The 25,245-nt window shown below is 34.6% G+C and overlaps 1 protein-coding gene across 2 annotated transcripts; it reads right to left on the bottom strand.

The window, feature by feature from the left end:
- Positions 1 to 69: 69 nt before the first annotated feature.
- On the bottom strand, positions 70 to 23,764 carry LOC113071851 (cAMP-dependent protein kinase inhibitor beta-like). Of its 2 annotated transcripts, XM_026245154.1 has the most exons (4): positions 23,592 to 23,764; positions 17,720 to 17,766; positions 3,511 to 3,679; positions 70 to 1,123 (listed from the first exon to the last, which is right to left on the bottom strand). In XM_026245154.1, the coding sequence occupies exons 3-4, from the start codon at positions 3,653 to 3,655 to the stop codon at positions 1,038 to 1,040; spliced, it is 231 nt and encodes a 76-aa protein (XP_026100939.1). In that variant the 5' UTR covers positions 3,656 to 3,679; positions 17,720 to 17,766; positions 23,592 to 23,764; the 3' UTR covers positions 70 to 1,037. The 2 variants fall into 2 exon arrangements, with proteins under 2 accessions (XP_026100939.1, XP_026100938.1); XM_026245153.1 differs by lacking the exon at positions 17,720 to 17,766.
- Positions 23,765 to 25,245: the final 1,481 nt, after the last annotated feature.

Raw genomic sequence — 25,245 nt, 5'->3', positions numbered from 1 at the left:
ACATACCTTTGGTGTCCTCTGGTGGTTACATAAATTACCACCACTGCACAAAAATTCAAACTACCAAAATTAAGCACAGGATTTATTATAATTTTTAAACATAGCATAATGGCATTTTATATGTAGCTAACCACAGACAAAATTACAAGATTTATGGCCAGGTAAATAGTAAAATAAAATAAAATGTAATTCTCTAATGGAAACACAGTGAAAAGATGAAATAGAGGAAGAACAACATGTCTCCACAATCATATTTTTTTACTGCAATCAACAACAGCAAAGAAATATCTGAGACAAGCACTTAAGATGACGTCCGAATGACATGACCACAGATGTTTGCAGCAATGAATCAGACAGCTAACAATCCACTCTGAGCTCACGCAGGGCAGCACTGACAGCAGTTACGCACAAAACAGAAGGCTTTTAAACAAAACTAGCAAATATAATGTACAATTCTGTATTTACAAGAAGAAAATATCGTTTCATGTTATTCAGCTCTGTTTCTTATCTTCTGGGTCAAATGTTAACAATACATATCTTTACAATACAAAACACAGATGATGTGGTGTTGTACAAGGACAGACAAATATTGTAAGATAAAAAACTTTACTTACATCACCAAATGGAATGTATTTACTTTTTTTGTGCAAAAAGAGACATTTTGCCACTACATGTCAACATTCAGAGAAGAATGCTATTATGGAAAGTCTTAAAATGAAACAAAATATCCCTTTTTAAAATGAGAAAGCAAGTCACATCTGTTTTCATAAGACACATAAATCAGCCAGTCGTTTGGGAAAATCATGACAGTGGGTCTTTGGGGAAAAAAGTCATCGATGTATGAAATGAACAAATGTTGATATTTGAAAAACACTTTCCATTTTAATAGGAATGAGCTGTTTTGCGCTGGCCCACATCCGAATGCCAATCATAGGTGGTCTTGATGTTGCATAGCACAGAGTAACAGTTGTTTGGTCAATGGGACAAGAGGTTGTGAGTCTCTCATGAGGTCAGATCACTGTGGCGCTGGAGTAGAGTTATGAGCCCTCTGTCTTTGCCTCCTCTGTGGTTTCTTTAGGTGGGTCAGACGACGATGAGCTCTCTCCGCCCTGTTCGCCATCATCTGCGTTGAGGCCAAAAATACTCATTAAATGCAATATTCTATGTGGATTTGTTCTTTAAGCAGACATGCTCATCCAAAGCAATTCAACTACAAGCAAATAATCTAGTTTTCATTGATAGTGTTCCCTGTAGCTCTCAAATCTCATTTTCACTGTTTTCTTTATCAGTTGATCACATGACATGCTAGAACCAATGGCACTTGGCATTAGTATAGTCAAATCTGTTGTGATCTAATAGCACTGAGAAGAAAGATGAAAAATTTAGTCTTTTTCTGACACAAATCTACCATACTGCTTTAGAAGATTTGGAATATTGTGTACAAGTTCTATAAACCAGGTGTTTTTAAAACATTTTAATGACTATATTCAATTCAATTCATTTCAAGTTTATTTGTATAGTGCTTTTTACAATACAAATCGTTACAAAGCAACTTCACAGAAAATTATGTTTCTACAATATTTAGTAGTTGATTATAAGTAATGACTGTCAGTTTGTGCACGTATAACAGGATTAAAAAAAAACACTATAGAATATCAAGTGTCTATTATTGGTTCTGTATTTTTTCTAGCCACCATAAAAGTACTTTTAGATATTTTAGGTACGAATCTGAAGAGAAACAGAAAAAATTATACTTAAATACTATTATATATAAATGTATATATACACACACACACACACACACACACACACACACACACACACACACACACAGTCCAAGAAAAACCCTGGTATAAAAAACTTTTATGGTAGTTTTACAATGAGAAGAAGACTTCACCCTTTGAACTTGGATAAAAATCTCATTGATCTACTGTTCTTTGAACTAAAAGACAATTCAATTTTGTATGACAGTTATAAAAAATGTCCACTAGATGGCAGAAGAGGTAGTTTATTATTCATCAGGACCCAGTTACAGCACACTGTTATCGTGCCAAAGAAAGTTATATAGGTTTGGAACGACAAGAGGGTGATTAAATGATGACATGATTTTCAGGTTTGGGAACACTAACTCAGAGACAGTATTCTGTTTATTATTTAAAACAGGATAAATAATGCATGATGTGGAATAGGCAGCAGATTCAACACTGCTGAGAATCTCCAGCGTCATCACAAACTGCTCATGGAACATCATTTGCAGGGATCACATGTGATGCCTTTGAGGCTTATGTGCAACACAGAGCAGATCAAAAGTGTTTGTCTGCAGGCAGTTATTGATGCACAGGAAGGTTCAGTCATGATCTAATCCTCAAAGAGGGACTTTATCAGAAGTGTGTGCATTTAATCAAGGTCATTGCCTTGAGGGTTATATCACTAATGTCATTCTTTTTTAATGTTTTCCTATTATATAAATTGCACTGGACATGTATCAAAATTCTACCACAGGAACCATCACTAAGGACTTTCTGACAGCATCCAGTGGCAGTCTAAAAGTTAGACTTACAGCCGACCCCCTGATGACAAAAGCACTTAAGCATTGAGAAAAGTGTATATTTGATGACAAGAGTGTTCTTTTCTCAGTAGAAAAAAAGAGGTGCTTTTGTCAATCACAGCTTAGTCTCGCAGACTCTGCAAACATCATGGTCCATTTTAGACATCAGGGGTACACTGCATAGATTAAATTTGCTACTTTAATATACTACTGAACTAGTTTCAAGCCCTGTTAATTGCATGATTCCCTTGCATATGTTTAATTACACTGCAGTATTTCATCCAGGTTATGTACTTATATGCATACTTTTAATTAAAATTTGTATTTTACTTTGCTCATTATGTATTGTTTATTTAGTTTTTTGTTCATTATGTATTTCTTATTATTTTGCTTATTGTGTATTGCTTATTATTGCTTTTTATTATTATACATATTTTCTCTTTATTATGCAACTATATTATTATAGTAATGTATTATGTATTTACATTATACATTACTGTTCAAAGGTTTCAGTCCTTTATGCCTACCAAGGCTGCATTCATTTGAAAAAAAAATTGCAGTAAAAGCATTATTATTGTAAAATATTATAATATAATTTGAACATAACCGCTGAATATAATTGTAATAATTTTTGTGGAAACTGTGATATATTTTGTGTGTGTGATACATTAATTCTTCAAAGACCAGCGTTTATTTGAAACAATAAACATTTGTAACATAATAAATGTCACTTTTGATCTTTTAATGCATCCTTGCTGAATAAAAGTATACATTTTTGATGCTGATATCCAGTGGAAATCCAATCCTCATTAGCAAAGAGTGTTGTTTTCTTTACTTTTCATTCATTTGCACTATTTTCATCCCATATTTTGCCTAGTCATAATGTTGGCCTTGTAAGCGCATACTTTGATTATTGGAACTAATAAAATAGAGCCAGCTGAACAAAAGACAGCATACAGTACCTCCTACTGAAAGCTCGGCTAGTTTATCAGGTAGGTCGGCAGCTCCAGGACCAGCTGTGGAACCTAGAATATCTGGCAATGCATTCCTCCGGCCAGTCCTGCCCGTGGCTGCAAAGTCAGAGACAACAGGTTCCACATCAGTCATCTCTGGTGGTCTTCATAGCATCATCTGAAACAAACCAAACAACATGCACTCGATCAAAGTTCTATATCGTATGATAAAATACTAGATTAGCAGAACTCAAAAAGTTATTCAATTAAAAAAAAAAAATCTCCAAAAGATAGGGTTAGTTTTCAGTGCCAAACTTGTTGCTATGTTGCCAGGGTGCTGAGCTGTGGTTATTTACTTCTGAGTGCTTTTAATCCTGTTGCTATATGAACAAATTAATATCCATACTTAACTAAGCCATGTCAGTGTGAATTAATATCCATATTCAAGCCATGTCAGTGTGAATCAGCATCATTTTAGGCAACAACTAATAGAAACTGATGATAGCAGTCATCTATCCATGTTAATCAGTCAACAGTACGAAAGCAGCAACAGCGTCAAAACAAATAGAGATTTTTTCTCTACTGCATCTCTAATGAGACTGTCCTCTTCTGCAGGGAGTGACTGAACCGAGTCGCTGACTACTCCTTATCTCCTCATAGACCACCCACCCGGCTTACCTTCAGCAGCGTGACTTTACCCCTTATCATTTACTTCAAGGCTTTCACATTTACCTTTGTCTACTTCATTCAGTTGACCACACTATGTAAGACGGGGTGGCTTTGAGGAATTTGGCCAGCGTCCCTTCTGGGATATACTCTGTGTCAAGGAGGATTACAAATAACATTCATTGTGCTGGCAGCACAAGACAGAATTTCCGAACTGCTTGGCATTGCCTTCCATCTGCAGAAAGGCTTGATTGGCCTTTAGTTAAGTGATTCTTTAGTCTGAGAGTCATTGAATCATATGTGACTGTGCACATAGCCTGTGGGGAAAATTCACTACTGGAAAGGGCAGAAGCGAATGTGGGAACAGACTGACTGATGAACTGCATCATCAGCCCAACCAAAAGACCTTTTATTCTTTTTCTTAAAAACAGATAGCTTTGCGTAGCAGATACAATATATGGGTTACACTTTATTTTACTATTCCACTTTAGACATTCTACTAAATAGTAACTTTGTAACTACATGTCAACTACATATCAACTAAATCTCATTATTTGCAACTACATGTCTACTAACTCTCAGAGACTGTTATGGTAGGTTTAAGGTTAGTTGAATAAGTTGACAAAGAAAGTGTTATTTCACCACATTTAACAGTATTTTTCTCCTCTCCAAAGAAAATCCATATCCTGTCTGGCTAAAACCATTATTGCAAATTAGATGGCACCACTGTAGCTTAATCATAAAACATTCCAATCGATTTTCATCCCTGCTTCACCGGTGCTAAATTTAACAGAATCAAAACATCACTTTTGCTAACGAAAGCTATTTAGTTGGAATTAAGCTTACTTTTCTTGACGTATGGAATCTGGCCAACACAGGACATGCATTGTATCCATATAAACTGAGTTTTCATAATATAGCAGCAGGCTAAAAAAGTATTTTGTTTTATTGTAAAGATGCAAAGATTTCTTTATATTCAGTGACTGACTGTCATGGCTACTCTTGCACCCTTAAAGTGTAATGCCAGTTCAAACTTCCATCAGAAGTGTATTTAAAATGCAACTTGAAAAAAAAAAAAAAAAAAAAAACTGAAAATTAATCAAAGATTTTCATATATTTAATATTATTACAGTATTTATTAATATTTTGAATAAGATTTTATTTTTAGATTTTCAGTTTTCATTATAGCTTTAGTAATTTTGTTATGTTTTTGTCATTTTTCTTTTTCTTTTTTATATTTTATTTTGCTTGAATTTAATTTATTTCAGTTTTAATAATTCTAGTGCTTCAGAATAAATTAGTCAATTGTCAAAGCAACATTTCCAATTTTTTTATTTAAAATGTAAAATTTTCCATTTACTATTTAGATTTATTTTATTTCAGCTTTTTAATAGCTTTAGTTAATGATGACAACACTGAATTAAGCTGCACAATTATTTTAGGTATTTAAAAACAACAACAACTGTGTGGCAGAAATCACACTTTCATGTTTAAATTTGGTCAGTCGAACTGAACTAAGACTCATGTCGCTTTTTCCTGTGGGGAATAAAATGAATTATCAAAATGTCAAAGCTGTTCTTGCATGGTAATCACTCACAATCATGTTCTGCTGTAATTTAGCTTGATGTATTATTAATAAAATTATGCATCAGGTCAGGATTGGAATCTGGGGCATCTTGGACATTAAATGAAAACCTCTAGATAAATGCATTACACACTTCTGCACAGAAATCCTATGATGTTAAAAATAGTTTTCTCCTTTAGTCATGTCTTGGCTTGCCAAGGACACCATGTGTGCTAGGACTCCACTGGTGCCCTCTCAAAAATGAATATGTGCATGACGCCTCTGCATGCAGCCATCATAAATCAATTAAACATCAGTCAAAATGTATCTTTTCAGCTTATTCATATTTTCATCTGTGCTTTCTTATTCCAGCTCCTTAAACAGGTGTTGACAACTAGACTAATGTCTATTTCTTATGTTACTCTTACAATCAGCAATCCGATTAAAATCTTACAACAAGTACGACTTATGAAATTGTAAATGAATGGCTCCTATGCTTTCGGATCAGTAAGCCTTGGCTGGAGGTCTAGTAATGAAGAAAACTGTTGCTTGGAAATGTTACAGACTTGAATGGCTTCAGTGCAATTTTTGGTCGGCTCTTGATGCAGAGAGATATGTGGGACACCAAATCATCTGAGACAACTGCTGCCACTGCAGCATTTACCTAAGTGTATTTACCTAAGAAAGTTCTGTAACACAAAGTAACTACATGGGGTAGGGTGAGGTTTAGGGGTAGGTTCAGGGTTAGTACCTAGTTATTACATAGTTATTGTAATTACTATAATAAGTACATAGTATGTACATGAGGAACAGGACTGTAAAATAAAGTGCTACCCACATTTTAGTAAGAAAAATAAATGTAAAAATACATCTTAGTTAATTTATGTTGTGTTAGGGATGTTCAAATATTTCTTACTGAAAAACAACGCAAAAATAAGAAATGTTGGGGGGGGGGGGCTATAAATCTATATGTAGAGTAAAACAACAAGAAGATAAACAACTATGTGATATAAAAATTTTATTTTATTTAAAAATAACAAATGTTATTCCAAGGAAGATTAAGAACAAAATGTATCTTTTAGCTGATGTCACTACAAAATAAACTTATATGTAAAACAAGAAGAAATAAAAAACGACTTAAAATGTATGAAACTATATAACTATATAAAAATTATTGGTGTAAGGAAAAAAATATACTTTTTTCATTCCAATCAGTCTGTACATGTAAAATCAAATATTATGAATTAAAAAAAAAATTCCCTGTGTCTGTACCTTGGATTTTTAGTTTGTAGTTTTGTGTTTTATTTTTGCCTTGTTCCCCTCTTACTTCCCTGCTGCTCTATTCCCTTGTTTGTTGCCATGGACACTCATAGTACCACTCACATCTCCTTGTTGGTTACTACCTTACTCATTAGTTCATTGGTTCAGCTTACAGTAAAGCCCTAGTGTTTCCCTTTCGTCTATATGCTTTTTAATAGGGAGTGTTCATGAAATGGTGCTGCGATTGAGATATTGACCCAGTGAGCTGTCCCATGTTGGATGTTCTGCGTTTTCTGCAGCAAAAATTGAAAAGCTCCAATCAACAAAAAATCTGCCTGGAGGAGGACATGTATCAGAAAATATGAGAAGTACGAGAAGGAGGGTCAAGGATCACAGCTGGAGAACTGCAGAAAAAGGGTGAGTTTGGAAGTCAGAAAAAAAAAATTGCACAGCACCTACATCACCACATGTTGTCTTGGAGGGCTTCAAGAAAAGAAAATCACCAAAAAAAAAACAATCTCCAGCATATTCAGTTGTAAGACACGACTGAACCTTCAAACAGGACTGGCTTCTATGGTCAGATGTAACTAAGTATATTACTAAAATAGTAGTACTTCAATCAGTCCCGGGATCAGACGGCACTAAAATCAATGCATACTGTGACTTATAATGACACTAGTACAAAGGCTCCTCGTGTATAAGTAAGCTCTGTGAAACAGGCAAAACAGGTCCATTGTCTTTTGTCAATATAATTAAGCACTGCACACACAGAAATCACATTTAAAGCAGCTTTCTGTGAATACACATACCAACCTGATCCTGTTGCAAAATATGCAAAGGAATTTCACATATCGCATGGATTCCTATTGAAATTACTAGATTTCCCCTGTGAAAATTAGCTGAACAAAAGTAAATGTGAGTGTACTTTATACACTATAATATTATGTTTATGTGGATATCGCTTTTTCAACTAAAGCAGGTCAATAATAGCTAACATTTGAACTAAACGAATCAGTTCTGCAGCCAAACCTTTATTCTGAATCTTCTACACCACAACAAAAAGGCAAAATGCAAGATATCTTTCACTCAGCAGCTGCTCTGCTTCGGGACAATTCTCTCGGCTGGGAAGAGCTCTGCCACCTGAGACAGACAACTTAGCAACCAGCACCAGAATGAGCAACAAGGCAGGCAGCTTACTCTGCGACGCTGAACCCCCTTGTGAACCCCACAACAGAGATTTGCGGCAAAAGCAGCACAGCTGCTACCACGCACACCTGTGCCCATGTCGCTATAGGCATTTACCATGTTTACCAGTAGCAGTATAGTCCCACAGAGCTATCTGTGTCTAGTCAAAAAGTCCAAAACAATCTGTTTAGTCAGGTACTGTAATAAATATTAGGGCTGGTAATTTAACGCGTTAATTAGATTAATTCTGGAAAAAAATAACGTGTTAGTTGACTAATGACTAATATGAGGCATGGAAACAACTTATTGCATGATGAAGCATAGGGATTAGGGAATATCCCTAAAATTCAAGATATGGGGAAAATCGCCTGTTTTTAGATTGTGTCTCATATTTACATCACATAGGCAAGGTGCAATTAGTGTTGTCAAGGTACCAAAAGATTTAGTCTTTAAAAAATTTATAAAAATATTCAACAGTAATAGCAGTATCACATACATTCTACTAAATAATAGTAATATTTCTAGCACAATGCCTTTGTGGAAAAATAAACTGAATACCTTTAAATTGACACTGGTTGTACTCAAATGAAACGGTAAAATGCTTGTGAAGTGACTCACTGTTGTTTATGTATTTATGTCCTCATTGAGACGGCAGATGCTGAAATTACTGCAAGCGTCACATGCTTCAGTCTATGTAGTAAACAAACCCGCACGTCTCTGCAATTCATTCACACAGAGATGCGCATAACATGCAGGATTCATATTTCAACCAATTTTTGCAGCTTAACATTTACAGATACTGGTCCATATGGAGATTTGATTTGATTAATTTATGGTAACTTTTACAAATTCCGTGACTGTCCATATTAAAATGTAAGTTTCATTTTCACGACTGTATTTTGAGATTTCGTCCACGTTTCTGCTTCGCGGAAATCATAGCGATGTATGCGTCAAGAACCGGGTTGACCAGGTACTCGCTACCACCGCTACTTAAAGTAACCTGGTACCGTGACATTTTCATTTTTTTTGTACCGACTCGGAACTGATCATCTCCGAGCAACCCACAGCGGCATTTCATTTCTTAATCCATGTTTTGGACAAATTGGGTGAACCATTTGGCACATTAAACCATTGGCCATAGTTGCATTGGCTTTGAAGTAGGGCTGGGACAATGCGTCGAGGTCATCGATGACGTTGACGCAAAAAATACGTAGATGCATTATGTGCGCTGAATATACGCGATGGCTGGATCAACATTCTGTCCAACGTTACATAACCAATCCAGGGGTTTTTCTGCATTGATCTTTTTTTTTGGCGGCTGTCAAAGCCTTATTTGATCGGTGAGTGATGTCTGACAGGGCGTGTACGAGAGAGAGTCCCGGCACCATAGAAAAAGGGCGGAACGCCAAAGTTTCACGTGGAGCATTCGGAGATTTTTTTTTCTCCATGACGAGCTGCTGGCTCCCACTGTTAATTTTTTTTTTTTTTTTTTTTTTTTGGGGAAAAGCACTCTCTGTATTATCTTAAAGCCCTCAATTTTACATTGGTTACTGTACAATTTTACATTGGTTACAATTGCTCTAAACAAGTATTTTGGGTGACCTTTTTTATTGAATGCTAGACATCAAGTTTTTGTTATTTTCATCTGAAAGAAGAACTTTTTTTTCAGTAAGCTAGGCCCTATGTGTTCAGTAAGCTTGTTTCAATAAGCTATGTGTTTTCAAGGCTTCAAGGTTTTATTGGCTTCAACTCTATACAAGTGCAAAGTAATGCATTCTTAGTCAGTCTTTTATTTTGTAATTTTAAGAGTAATAAATATATATTGCAATGTTAAGGAATTCATGTTTTTTTAGATATGTAAATCAACATGTATAATTTGTTAGTAGTCAATTAATGGGGAGATAATCGAAATCGAATCGGTCTGAAAAATTAATCGTTAGATTAATCGATGCATCGGAAAAAATAATCGCTAGATAAAAAATTATCGTTTATCCCAGCCCTACTTTAAAGTGACATTGCACTCCACAAACCGATGGGTGCATGACATCAAAGTACCACGAGAGCGATTCAAAGGAGTCGTCTGCTCTCTAAACCCTTGACCATGTCACACACCGATCGGTCTGATGGTAATGATACGCTTCAAGTCCAACAAGCCTAATGATTCAATGAACCATTCATAAAGAACAATTTACTTCACTCCTAAATGAATCAGCCATTTGAACGAATCAAATGAATGAATAAATCACTTAATCATTAAGACATTTACCACCACCTACTGGCAGTATTAGTTTATTATTAAGAGTACCATTTCATTAAAGAAAAAATTTCACATTTTCATAGTAATAATAATAAATTTAAGAAAACAAATTATTATGGTTATAGTTCACCCAACCAAAAATGACAATTCTGTCAAAATTCACTGACATGGTCAGAGTAATTTCTCCAAATTTGATGTGCGATTAATTAGATTAATCACCACATCATGTAATTAATTAAATTTAAAAATGTTAATCGTTTACCAGCCCTAATAAACATATATGTATGTGTATGTATATATATATATATATATATATATATATATATACATATATATACATACATATATATATATATATATATATATATATATATATATATATATATATATATATATACATATATATACATACATATATATATATATATATATATATATATATATATATATATATATATATATATATATATATATATATATATATACACATATATATATATATATATATATATATATATATATATATATATATATATATATATATATATATATAAACCATAGCAGCTTGCCAAAATGCTTGTATTCAGCATGTACACAAATGTGAAAAAACATGCACAAAAATGTGGTAAATATATACAGGCATTACTTTTAATATCAGAACAAACAAGGTTAATCCAGTTTTAATCCATGAACAGCCCAGTAACAAGCTTTAAAATATATCCCTGACAGAAGGGCAGCGTTTTTTTTTTTTTTTTTTCATTTCATACTTTCCTTTCTGCACACTTACAGATCATTTTCTATCTTCAATATTTAACCAATGCACTGCAAAAAGCATGAATGAAACGTGACTGAAATAAAAAAGCAAAAATGTCAAGTTAAATTTCCTTGTGTTACAAGGCCTATTTTAAGCATGTAATTATATGGATAAGGTGGGCTGTTTGTAAAAAAATTTTATTTTTTGGATGAACATTCTCCTTTAATTTTGTGTGAATGATCCTTTAATCAGTCAGACCCTTTATTCAAGCATGAGTAGATCATAGCATTTATCATAAATCAAGAGCACTCAATTCCTAGATAAGTATTGAACATCTTTCTTTGCCAAATGAAGCACAACTTTAATACTACAATTGCTCAGCAAAAGACAATTATGAATATAAATCAATAATTAAAATTAAACATACTATCACTTAAGCCAGCTATTGAATATAAGCAAAACACAGAAAAAAAGCACACAAACAAAAGTCTTTTATTTATTGGACCACATACCCAGGGCCCCTCTTGGCTTTTGTCCAGGCATACAGAATACGTGTGGGAAAATAAAGCTGGATTTTCCGAATAATCTCTGCTCTGAAGACCAAGGACAAGAGCTTCCCCTCAGCTTCTATATTTGGCCTTGCTGGTCTGCAACAAGACAACCCAACCTTGTAGAGCATGACTTGACAAGAAGCAAAAGTATCTCTCTGTGCCACTGTCGCAGTGACGGCAGTGGAAAATAAATAGCTTGTGTGTGATTGGTCGCACTTAGTTATGTAATGAAAGCATTGCTTTTGACGGCTCATGAGGACTGAACAAAACTCAGTAATGCTTGTTATGTCTCCCAGCACCTAACATCCAAAGGTCTTTTCTGTTTACACACTCCTTTATTCAGCCTGGCTAATGATGCTAATGGCACAGTATCTTCCAATCAATACGAGTGTGAACAATGTCGCAGATGACCTACAACAGCATGGTGTAGTGCGATAAGCCGGTGAGAAAGCAGATGTCTAATTTAAGGGTGCTGCATTGTGCTGTGTTTATTTTCATGCATTTCTCCTCTCTGAGATTTGGTAAGGTCAATATGCGGAAGGACAGCTGGCATTTTATCAAGCACAATGACCTGAGGCTGACACTATAACGTAAAGGTGTTGACTTGCTGGATTTGGGAGGACTGTTAACATTTGCATGAGGAACACAAATGCATCACTCATAAAGTCATAAAGTTGTAACAATCTTTGGGGAAATGTAATGCATTAAAAAAACTTACAGTGGTATCTTGTGTTCTTCACAAGGAACATTTAGATTTATGTACTTGAACTTCATATACAATTTCCATCCAGTTGGAATACTTGGTTTTAACATAAACTGTTTTTATCTTTTTATAAATTTGTGATACTTTCATATTGTTGTTTGTTTTATACTTATATTGTATTTTTTTATTTTTTTATTTATTTATCTGTGTGCATCACTTTGGTCAACTATGCCTTTAAATGTGTTATATAAATCAATAAAACATCTCGGTTACGTATGTAACCCTCATTCCCTGAAGGAGGGAATGGAGACGTCACATCGGTGACCGACGAATTGGAATCTCACTTAGAGAGACCAATCTACTTCTAGTATAAACTAAACGAGCCAATGCACACTGGCATGTGATTATTGCATCCAGCCCCAGCTGATCACAGCAGGAGTATAAGTAGGCAGCAGGTGCAGTGCATACCAGGTTTTTAAAATTATGAAATTAAATTAATCAAATAAATAAATAAACAAAATAAATAAATAAGTAAAACTTACGGAAACACTTTAGAATAAGGTTCCATTAGTTAATGTTAGTTAATGTATTAATTAACATGAACAAACAATGAATAATACATTTATTACTGTATTTATTCATCTTCGTTAATGTTAGTTAATGAAAATACAGTTATTCATTGTTAGTTCATGGTAATTCACAGTGCATTAACTAATGTTAACAAGCACAACTTTTGATTTAAATAATGCATTAGTAAATGTTGAAATTAACATGAACTAAGACTTATAAATGCTGTAGAAGGATTGTTCTTGCTTAGTTCATGTTAACGAAAGTAGTTAACTAACATTAACTAATGGAACCTTATTCTAAAGTGTTACCAAACTTACTAACCCCATTCTTTTAAAAAGCAGTCTATGTAATGTTTTGATAAAAGAAAAAAAGGGGTAACTGTGTCCATGGTTTCAGGTCAGATTACCTGATGAACCTTAGCCAATATAAACTTATTTTTGTGCCTCTCTTATCACAGGGCCCAGGATGGGGTTTGTGGTTGTCCTATTCCTGATGAAAGTCATGCAACATCCTACACACACTCCTGGACTTCACTAGAGCTGGAGGGAATGATGGTATGTGAAGTGTAGTGAACTGAAGTGAATTGAAGTGAAGTGACATGTGACCGAGTATGGTGACCCATACTCGGAATTTGTGCTCTGCATTTAACCCATCAAAGTGCACACACACTGTGAACACACGCCCGGAGCAGTTGGCAGCCATATTGCTGCGGCACCCGGGAGCAGTTTGGGGTTCAGTGCCTTGCTCAAGGGTCAAGGTATATATATTTAATAAGACTTTTATTCGCCAATGATGACTGATCATAAGTGGTAGTAAAAACTTGTTTCTTTGATGAAAAAATAATATAATATATATAAATAATATATATATATATAGGGGTGTAACAGTACGTGTATTCGTACCGGACCGTTTAGGTACAGGGCTTTCGGTACGGTGCACGTGTGTACCGAATGACTGAATGCAATATTTTGATTGCGGAACATAGGTACATTTTCGTGTTTCCAAATGTGGCGGAAGTCTCCGCGTTCAGCGCAAATCCCGCCCTGCAGCTGATTCTAAGGCCGGTGACACACTGGATGCGTGGCGTGAGCGTGGCGTTTCTGCTGCGTGTCAGTTGCGTGATGGCTGCTTCGTGATGGTGTCTTTTTCCAGAATCGTGACTGACGCGGTGCTGACGCGCTGTTGCTACTGTAGGTAACATAGAGGGAGACAGACCAGGATCTTGTCTTCATGACAACAATATCTATACTTCATGTTGAGCATAAATATAAAGCCTACTGATAAAGGACACAGTTAAAAGTATTGACGGCAAAATAGACTATGTTTGACAGGTGAAATATGCCAGTGTGCCAACGTCCTAAGGTTTTCAAAAGGCATCATGCGAGTGTGAACATCACTACAACTAGGAAAAAAATGATTGTAATTCAAACTCAGCTCCCGTCGGCATTTAAACAGACTTTACACTTTGGAAAAGTTATATATATATTTTTTAAATATGAGCAGCCCTCCAAGCTGGGATTGGTAATGCTGCCCTGTAATCATAGTTATTTATTTATATTTTTCATTATATTTTATTATATGATATTCATTTGAGACTGAGAGTATTTTATTTAGTGGAGAACTTTGCAGCAGTATTTTATTTCTTATTCTTTTTTATTTTATATATATTTTATTAAAAAGTATTTAAAAAATTTTTTAACAAATTGTTACAAATTTTTTTATAGTAATAAACAACCTGTAGTTTAATGTTTGCATTTCTTTCCCTTACTGTACCAAAAATGAACTGAACCGTGACTTTAAAACCGAGGTTCGTACCGACCGTGATTTTTGCTTACCGTTACACCCCTAATACATATATATTTATATTAAGGAGAAACAATGTTAATGATTGTCAGAAATGAAAATATACTAAAATAAACAACATATATTTAAATTGTAATAATAAAACACACCAGCAAAATTAACTATTTTTCTATATAATATTTTCGTAAATGACTTATACCATCACAAAAGCTTGGTCATACCGCCCACCCTTAGTCTTCTTCTTACTGTATGATGATATGTGACCGCAACATAAATGGCTAGCTCTTTGAATTTTGTGGAGGTGTAGGTTGAGACCTCATAACCTCATGGGGGTATACATAATAACTCCAGCTGAACATACTGTACCTTCACTTGTCATTCCCATAGCTGTCATACAGCTGTGAAAATGCCATCACTGTGTGCAGATAACACTTTTGAAATTACATGATGTAATACTTGTTTGCTGACAGTGTTGTCAAAATATTGTTTCTCAGGATATTCTAAATAAACCTGAAAGCACAAAAACTATTTCCTCTATTTGAATTGTTTTGTGTTAGGGTATCTTTTTTTATTGATTCTAAGTGAACACCACGATCACACTGTTTTGACACTGCTCTGTTGTGCAGTTTCAGTAACAGATATGATAAAGCTTCTGACAGCAATGACAGGGGTGCAGATTGTGAGCCATTAAAGCTAGTCTTTCCCAGGTCAGAAGACATCAGCTCTGTTCCAAAATCTGAGAGCTGCCATGCTGTCTACTGCCAATAAGCGGCTACAATTTTTCAAGCAGTATCCTAACCAGCTGCTCCAATGCCGCCATATAGAATTTTGATACAGCAACATAATGTTACTGTATCTTTTTTTTAAAGACTTTGTAGCATAAGCATGCCTAAAATGTCTTAAAATGTTGTCTAGATAGGCAGTTCATTAGGTTTTAGAACAGAACTATTGTGAGGCTGCCTATGGACTGATATCTTCGATCTTTAGACATACAAGGGTATTGACCATAAAAAAATACATGATTCACACACTGTGAAATAGCTCAGGTTTTTGGAGCTGCTGGTTGTCATGACTAATTAAAATGTTAGATTTTACACTGAATATCTGAATATTTATAAAAAACCTGAGATTCACCAATTAACACCAATTAAATCATCATATACAACAGCAGGACATTTTAAAGGCCACATCTTTTTTAACAGAATTATAAGCGCATCTAAAAAAAGGTTGCTTATCTGGACACCTCTTTCTCCATGTATCCTAATATTTGGCCAGGGAGAAGCTTTAGTTAGGGTTAGGGTTAGGGTTAGGATGAATGATTAACCTTCTTCCACTATTATATTTATTTGATATTCCAAGGTATTTCAAAGAATACCATGGTCTAACCAGGGTACATGTCCAAAAGTGCAGGGTGATGCCATGGTGATACTTACTGCTTCACGAGATTTCATTAATTGTGTTTTTTTTATTATTATTACTGGAAAACATCTTGCAATACAAAGACACTTGGTTCTTTTTAATTATTTTTGGATCGATTCTTTCTGGAAGTTACTCCGACATATGGTAGATATATCACCAATCATATCACCGAAGCTGAGTTATAAAAATGTGCATGTATACAAATCTACAACAATCCAGTAAGAGTGATAAACAAAGAGACTTGAGTTATGTCATGGGCATAAAGAAAGAATGATTTATTCACTTAAAGGATTTGTTCTAATATCCCAGTTCATTCACTAACAAAACCCCACAACTAGCAATGCTGGAAACCAGCTGTACACTAGTCTGGCTGGTCAGCTAAACTAGCTAGGACTGGTTTAAGATTGCATTTTCAGCAGGGTTACTCAAAGCAAACTTTTTTACAGAAGAGGATTTAATGGCATTATTGCTCAAAGAAACTACCACCACACTACAACTATCAAACAGCTCCAGCTGTGTCAGATGGCATGGCTCTGAGCCTTCCCCCGTCACACATTTGTCTATCTGCCAGCCTATATTCCACCTCAGACCTTTGAAAATGATGTTTTGACTGCTGCACCTCTAAATCTCAAATGCATCCAAATTCCCATTCAGAATCTAAATCAAGACTGGTCACTCGTTCGAACATTCCAACACCTTCACCGACACATCTGTGAATGGTGAACAAAGATAATTAGCGATGCATTACAGCAACGTCTCCGGCCATATCGATAGACATCAAAGCTGTTTACTGTGTCACATCACATGTACGGCCAAAAATAACATGAGCCAAATCACATCCAATCATACCCAGAGGATCAGACACAACCTTAGCAGCAGCAAATTGAAGATGAACTGTAGGTTAGCCGGACAACAAAGGTTTTAATCTCCACCTATTTATAGGAGATTCCAGCTGCTTGAGGGCAAAGCCCATTCGTGTGGGCTAGAAGAACAAAGCACAGATTAAATGTGATTCATCTTCTCACGTTTAAAAAACAGACCTTAGTTTCCTGTACAGTGCATCCTCAGGGAATGATTTTCCCATTGGCTATCTGCCTCCCCAAACAAAGATTGTGCTCAATGACGCAATATTGATGTGCACCGGACGCTGCTGAAATACCAAAGAAAGGCAAAGTGGGATCAATCAGATCTGACATTATCCAAATCCATATTTGGACTGATAGTACAGAACCTCAAGCATTTAACTATATTAAGCCATAACATTATTTCTAGGTATTTACAAGCTAGTTGCATCATCTGTAAAATTGTCTTAAATATTAGAAATGGCAATGAGTTTTCCAAATGTATTTCAATCAGGACTGCAGAGTTGATTGGTGTGATTAGTGGTATTTGCCAAGACAAGAATCTCTATTAGCATTCCTCATCGATTTCATTCTGCACTATTTGTGCTGTAAGCATGAACAACATCTCAAACTGCACTACTTACAGCTTCCACCAGGCAGACGATAAAACGGTCCAGAAATCAGGAGGGATCTAGGCACCAGAACATCAGATGGTGAGCTCTTTTGATTTAACTGAGACAGTTAGCAAAAACCTAAGCTAGCAAAGATCTATGAACCACTAGTTACACCATACAAACACTACTCTATTTGTTGTTTGATTTCTTTTTGCAGAACAATTTTCACTCATTAGAAGGGTTTGCTATAATCTCTTTGAACAGGCTTCAACCAACCATTTTGCTGACTCCAAGATGTGCAAAGTTTTCTACTGTAATAAACCACAAGATAGCAAGAGCAATAAAGTACTAAACGGACTCTCTTTCTTTCAAAGATCATCTAAGCGAATCTGCATTGAAGTGATTTCACAAAAAAGCGGTCTTCAATAAAATTAAATCAATTAGGGTTATTTATCTAAGGCTTTATTTATCAAATCAATATATGCTACACTTAAATGCTCCTAAGCATAGTCCACATTAGCTTTTTAAAATGATTCTATCAGTCAGAGAGGTAGAGGGCTCTTTGCGGTTACTTGGCACAGATTTTAATGCTGCTACTCCTATACAGTACAAAAACACATTTGAAAGATTTATGACAGGATGTACAGAAAGTGACATGAAAGAAAAGGAAGGCAAACTAACACTGATCAATAGCAAAGCAGCCGTAAGGAACTGAACCCACAGAAGTTTAACTTTCAGTCTAGAGCCCTAAAAGTGTTCAATTTAGAGGGGAAATACTATAAGATATCCTCACGACTAAATACATGTATGCTTGTCTTGTCTATATACTCATTTATGCTATGGATGCACAATTACTTAGTTGGGCTATGATGGCTTCTAAATCTTAAACTTTGAGAGTGACATACCAATTCCAGTAACCCAGACAGCAACATGGTGTAGTGTGAGCAACATACTGGGCCAAAACTGCTTTCTGTCTGGGAAATTTCTGTTCACACTGACAACAACCAGAAATTATTAAGGTTGGAAACTGAGAACTAACTAGTTCTTATGTTTTGTATATATATATATATATATATATATATATATATATATACAAAACATAAGAACTAGTTAGTTCTCAGTTTCCAACCTTAATAATTTCTGGTTGTTGTCAGTGTGAACAGAAATTTCTATATATATTATATATATATATATATATATATATATATATATATATATATATATATATATATATATATATAAACATTTTATTTAGACCACACAGTGTGTGTGTGTCTACAGTTTATACTGTAAAAAAATTACCAGTATTAATGCAATGTTATCACATTGTTTGTTTGTTTAGTATTTATCGAATACAGTTATTGGACTGCATTTATGACACCTATAAAATTGAAAAGTCTGCATAGAATCTTTTGGGATAATTATTTTAAAAGTATTATTCACATTTTTCATAATAAAACATTTGGTGACGAAATTGCATTTCTTTTTTCTTTTCCTTTTCTTCAAAAATGATATTACTTAGGCCTACTATTAGAATTATTAATGGCATACTCCATTATATTCCTTTCACTATTTTTTTTTTCTTTTGTTATTAGTAACAAAATGGCAATTCTCAGCAACAGAAACCATTACGGTGTCTTAAGCAACAGCAAATCGCTCCCAGAATTTGAAAAGGGCATCACAAAACTCTCAGTATGTTGCACTTGGCCAAACATGAAATGTCAAATGCAAGACAGGCCTTTTAAAACAGCATTGATTGTATTTTACAAGTAACACTTCTCCGTACACCTACAGTCTAGGCTTTTGACACACATAGTGTGCCAAGAATGAAGACACTCTGTTTTCATAAATAATTCACATCTGCGAGGTTCCAGTGTAAGATCGATAAGAGCTCCTTGTGAATGCGACCCCTTATTATACCGTCACTGACAATATATCCAGTGCAAACAGACACAGGCTTTATTTGACAGAAAGTGAGAGTTTTAAAGCTTCACAACATGCAACAATCTGTTTTATTTACTTGAGATATGGTTCGTACAGCTCAGAGCAGACAATAAAATAAGTTGCTTTCTTGGTGCAAGACATCTGACAGTTAGCAAGGAAGATCTAACTGAAAGCCAGGATACCTTGGTCCCTAGATTGGCTACGGTGTATTTTTAGATCCAATATGATGATGTGCTCAAATCCGGTGATTTAAGATAAGAGATAACAGTGAGACCTCTGGCCCTTTATAACCCTCCAGTGCCAGACTTTACACAAGCCCTGCTACAGCATATTGTAGAGCCTAGGATTAGGCCTTATCGTTAGAACACAGTGTGGTCTTTAACACCTTACTGAAGGAGGAACGCCACATGATGCACCCCATATGGTGAGAGGCATAAAAGCCCACATGTCGTTAGCAATGTGCGCCTCTGCAAACTACCGCTGATTCATCATTGTCACCTCCACAAAACACCTATTCAGAGTAACAATAACGGGAACTTTACAAAAATCTTCATATGTAATATGTAGATTCTTCATTTGACCGACATCAAAAAATATTATGATTTTAATGCTAGAAGACTACAAAAATGGATAATTGGTTAACTGTAAGTTGCCTTACTAAATACAGGGAAATACTGTAATGTAAACGTAAAGAAACATTTCATGTAATTTTTCTGTAAAATACATTAAATTTACAGTTTTTGGAAGCTTATAATTGAATCACCTTATAATTTTCAATGAAAAACCATGACCGCAGTATGGTTAAAACAGAAATAGGCTTTATTTATTATTTTATTTATTTTGGTGCCACGGCTTAATCACTTAATTAAATGAAATTAAATGAAATTAAATGAAATTAAATGAAATGAAATTAAATTAAATTAAATTAAATTAAATTAAATTAAATTAAATTAAAGTTTGACCACAAAACAGAAGTTAATATTACATATGTCTATTATAAATGCCAGGAAGCTGTCCAGTAGCTCTACTGCAAGTTGCATTGGACAAAAAAAAAAAGTTATCATTAAGTAATAACTCTCTGTTTGTGCTCCCTGCTGTGATGCTTTCAGTTGTTCATTAATGTGAGAATATTAATGGAATTTGTGGACCAACTGGTGAAATGAATGGATAGTTGAGCTCTCTTGGGATCTCGCCAGTAAAACACAAGAACAGAAGCTGTCATGCCTTTCACTAGAGCCTTGATGATACTCTGAGAAAGGCTGAAACAGAATAAATATCAGCTGTTAAAAGAGAATAGAGAGAGAGAGAGAGAGAGAGAGAGAGAGGGAGGGAGGCTGTGCTTCTTCAAGGCCAAATTTTGATCTGTTGCATTTTGTCAGCTTAATTTGGTTTAATTTTTTCAAATGCCTGCTTTAAAATACTTGGAGGACTTAGGGTTACAAATAAGACTAAAAGACTAAAAGGACTTGGGGTTACAAATAAGCACCTGAACATCCCATTGCTTTGTACGTAGTAATATGGTTTGATTTACTCATTACATTAATTTGTTTAAAATGTGTCGCTTCAAAATGTATTGACAATAATTTTCCTCAAACTGCTAAGGCAAATTTGAAATAACATCTTGTTTTTGCCTCAAGATAAGAAATAAAAAAAATATATATATATTCTCACTTCCAGCCATTGGTCAATAAGTCCTTTCCCCAAACTCACTCCATTGGTTGAGATGTTTTTAGTGTGGCTGGATAGGTGGAATCAACCAAAGAATGGCTTATAAAGCTTTTAATTATTCCAGTTAAATATGCAGAAACATCTATAATATTATTCTAATGTTTATAAAATTACAAAAAAAATGGAATGAAAAATATGGAGTTGCATTTTACAGCTATTAGATGATGGCTCAGTTTCATCACTTGTGATCTTGAAATTCTAAGCATTTGATGAGAAACATAGAACAACATAACTGTCACGATCCTTTGGTATAATTCAACTATTATGATTTTATAACAGCAGTGTTTTGTTAAAACTAACTTTGCATGTTAAAATAGCCTAAAGAAATAAAACAAGTCTGGGCATCAAATTTGCTTTTTTTGTCTAACTGCCGGTCTTGTGACATATGTGTGAAAGCAGACCAGCAAGTGTGACCGTGCAGCACCGCCAAACTATCCTGTCTAGTCCCATGAGAACAACTAACTTTATGAACAGACAGAGACCGCTGCAAAGTTTCTGTTATCATTATCAAGGCCAATTAAAAATAGATTCTCCATGGCCAGCACCCAGCATGATGATCTACTGTACAACACACACACACACACACACCATTTTATGCCACTGAGATTGATAGATTTAGAAGGGCGGCTACTAGATTGCTACAATTTATCATGAGATTTGATGTAGGCCTATGCTCTATATAGAAACGTCTATCTGCATTTAGAAATCTAGAAAAACCAAATCATCCAGGTTATTATTATATCAGTAAGTGTGCTGATAAAATAAATAATAATAATCAAAACCAGATCCTGCCCTTTATCTGCAAATCTGATGGTCATTGAGCTGTTCTAGGAAAGATGGGACATATCAATGTGTAATTTCATGTGTGATTTAACCCTGCTGGAGGCCCATCCATTATCACAGCGTAACAACATGACAATCTAATACCAACATCACCAATGTAATACACAAAAATAGATGCATCCATAACAACGGACAAAAGAAGCTTATACCAGACTGTAAATGCAGGACTCGTTACAATAGAAAGGACACCGTGCCCGTTTGAGTAAATGCCTCTAGATGAGAAGATAATGAAACCGCTGTGTCTCCTAGGCAACTTAAACCACCTTTAACTTAGTAAGTTGGAATTAAAAGATCTCACAAATGTCACATTATCTGTTCTGCTTATACTCTCCATGGCAAAAATGTTTTACAAATGAAGGGGGGAAAAAGAAATAAAAACATTTTTCTGATTTAAGAAAACTAACATTAAAATATATATATTATTTTAAGTGTAGTTTACTTGTGTTTTGAAATGATGACTTTGAAAAGGAAGGTATACTGCTCAGCCCAGACACTGTAGCTTTACATTGGCTTTTTTTTTTTCATATGCATTAACTTACAACCATGAAGCATCATTACATCAGAAATTAATCATACATACAAATTTATAATTATCTCTGCTGGAAAATCCAGTTTAAGCTGTTTTGGAACAATTTGCTGGTCTAAGCTGATCATTAGCTGGTTGACCAATCATGTTCTAAAAAACCAATATGAATGACTTTACATAGTATGGCCAACTGGCAGCTGGTTTGTTGGTGCATGCGCTAATATGGTGCATGGACCACCTAATGACTATCTTAGACAAGTTAGAAATCAGCTATCATAGAGAACAATGTCATGTCATTTACATCCAATCCAAGGTCAGTGTGATTTCAGACGCATATACACCAGAAATAACAATGAAGTCAAATAAAAATACAAAAAGTCTACAGTTCAGCATTATCTTTTATCTAAATCTAATAGAAAAGAATGCAACAGCATCTTATAATTTAAACCATCCAAATGCAAAATGCATTCATTTGCAATACTTCAATAAATACAATAATTATCTTAGTTAATTCCTTCATGTGTCAAACGCGTAGGGAATATTGCATGATCACAATGCATATGAACTGGCAGTTGACACTGGAAAAGGAACAATAGAATTTTCATTACGACAACAGGGACTGAGTATGAACTATCATTCATACTCGTTCAAAACACGTGGTTCATTCGTTTACTTATTGTTTTGTCATTTAAGCGGCATGTAAACGAACGTAAAGCTGTAATGCATCAGTGAGCATCTGGATAGAGCAGCGCACATAAAGAAGTTCAAAGCGCACAGTGATGCTCTGTACATACGCGTCTGCCACATCTCTAGCCCTCTCTGTATTTCTTCTGCCAGTCCTACAGCAGAGCTTTTACTCACTCCGAACATGAAGCAACTCCTCGAAGCAAAGCTATCCGGGAGGACACTCCGAATCAGTACCAACAGAGGCTATCCGCGAGGGGAACTCCGCGTATCGAGACCATCTTCGTCGTGATTCTCCTTCACTCTGCCACTGAGTGTCCAGCGTGAGCGAGCACAACTACACCGCGCGCCGCTTACATCACACGAGAGCGCGCACAGCCAAACGCTACCCGTCATAGTTACACTTTAAACATAGAAAAGTGTGCTGATTTACAGTTGCACTTTAGACACAGAAAGTATGTTTATCTATTTCCTGTGTGTGTGTGTGTGTGTACAACACTATATTATCATACACCTAACAATAACATATAAAATATGTTAATTAAATATATATTAAATACATATTATTATTATATTTTATTAAAATTAAATAATACAATTGTAATTGAATTATATTATATTATGTGTGAACGGGATTAATTATATACTATATTAAAACATAACATAACATTGAATATATAATTGTTAAATTAATAAATTATTGCCTCTTGTATATTATATTATATTATATTATATTATATTATATTATATTATATTATATTATATTATATTATATTATATTATATTATATTATATTATATTATATTATATTATATGTGAACGGGAAAAATTACATAACATTTTAAAACATAAAAATATTTGAATACCATTATTGTATGTGCACAAGTAGCCTCTAATATATTATATCATAAATGTCTCTAAGTTATATTCATGTATATTAACGTCTCTAATTTAATACTATGTAATGGGAATAATATCCTTTATATGTCCTTTGAATATACATAAGTTAGAGACATTAATAATAGGCTAATATCATATCATAGAAGCTTAATATATATACAATTTGTTCAAATAATAATCTGTTTCCTACAACCTTTAACACCTTACGCAACCACAATCCTCCCCTTTAACAAACAAAACAGTAACCCTCTGACCTGGCTGAGGATAATTACTTCTGTACGATCCTGCTCCACTTGACTACACCGCATCCACTTCATCCCATTTGTCAATTCCAAAAATAAAATGAATCCTGGTCGCCCAAGGGCATGTGTTTAATTATGAAATGTCTGTAGACCAAAAGAGCTTTGATTTAAAAGAGTGACTAAAAGAGAGATTTCCTGAAAAATAAATAAAATACATAAATAAATATGAAGTGATTAAACATGAAAAAGGCAACCCAGCTCTCTTGAGAAAAGGCAGATGGTGCAGGAACCAGAGGGAGAAATTGCAGTTAACACAATGTATAACTATTTGGTAATTTGACTATTAAAGCCTGAATCACATGTCATGTTGCTTTGCATAATCCTGATTTGGTTTGTTTATATGGTAAATCACCTGTTATCACACAAATGTACAAGATAATATTAAACTAAAGCCTCAAAGTCAAAGGTGTTTAAACTAATTATTAGATTCACTGATCAAAACTAGTAGTTTAAAGGATCACTTATGGATAATGTGATGATGACAGTGACGTGATCGAATTAGAACTAGAATACAGTGTCCTTAATCGTCCCTGAGATCCATTAATATAGTTAGTATCATCTAGAATAGACATGAAAACTTTGTACGTAAAGAATATTAACTTTAAAATAGCAATGATACCAGAATAACA

The sequence above is a fragment of the Carassius auratus genome, unplaced genomic scaffold (genome assembly GCF_003368295.1).
Source record: "Carassius auratus strain Wakin unplaced genomic scaffold, ASM336829v1 scaf_tig00008323, whole genome shotgun sequence".
NCBI classification, from domain to species: domain Eukaryota; kingdom Metazoa; phylum Chordata; class Actinopteri; order Cypriniformes; family Cyprinidae; genus Carassius; species Carassius auratus.
Note: the sequence above shows the minus strand (reverse complement) of the source record. Positions and strands in the feature narration are given on the sequence as shown.

Coding starts and splice junctions, on each gene's coding strand:
- LOC113071851 (XM_026245154.1), bottom strand. CDS start 3,655: ATGACTGATGTGGAACCTGTTGTCTCTGACTTTGCAGCCACGGGCAGG. Junction 1,124..3,510: donor AGCCGAGCTTTCAGTAGGAG/GTACTGTATGCT, acceptor GCCTCAACGCAG/ATGATGGCGAACAGGGCGGA.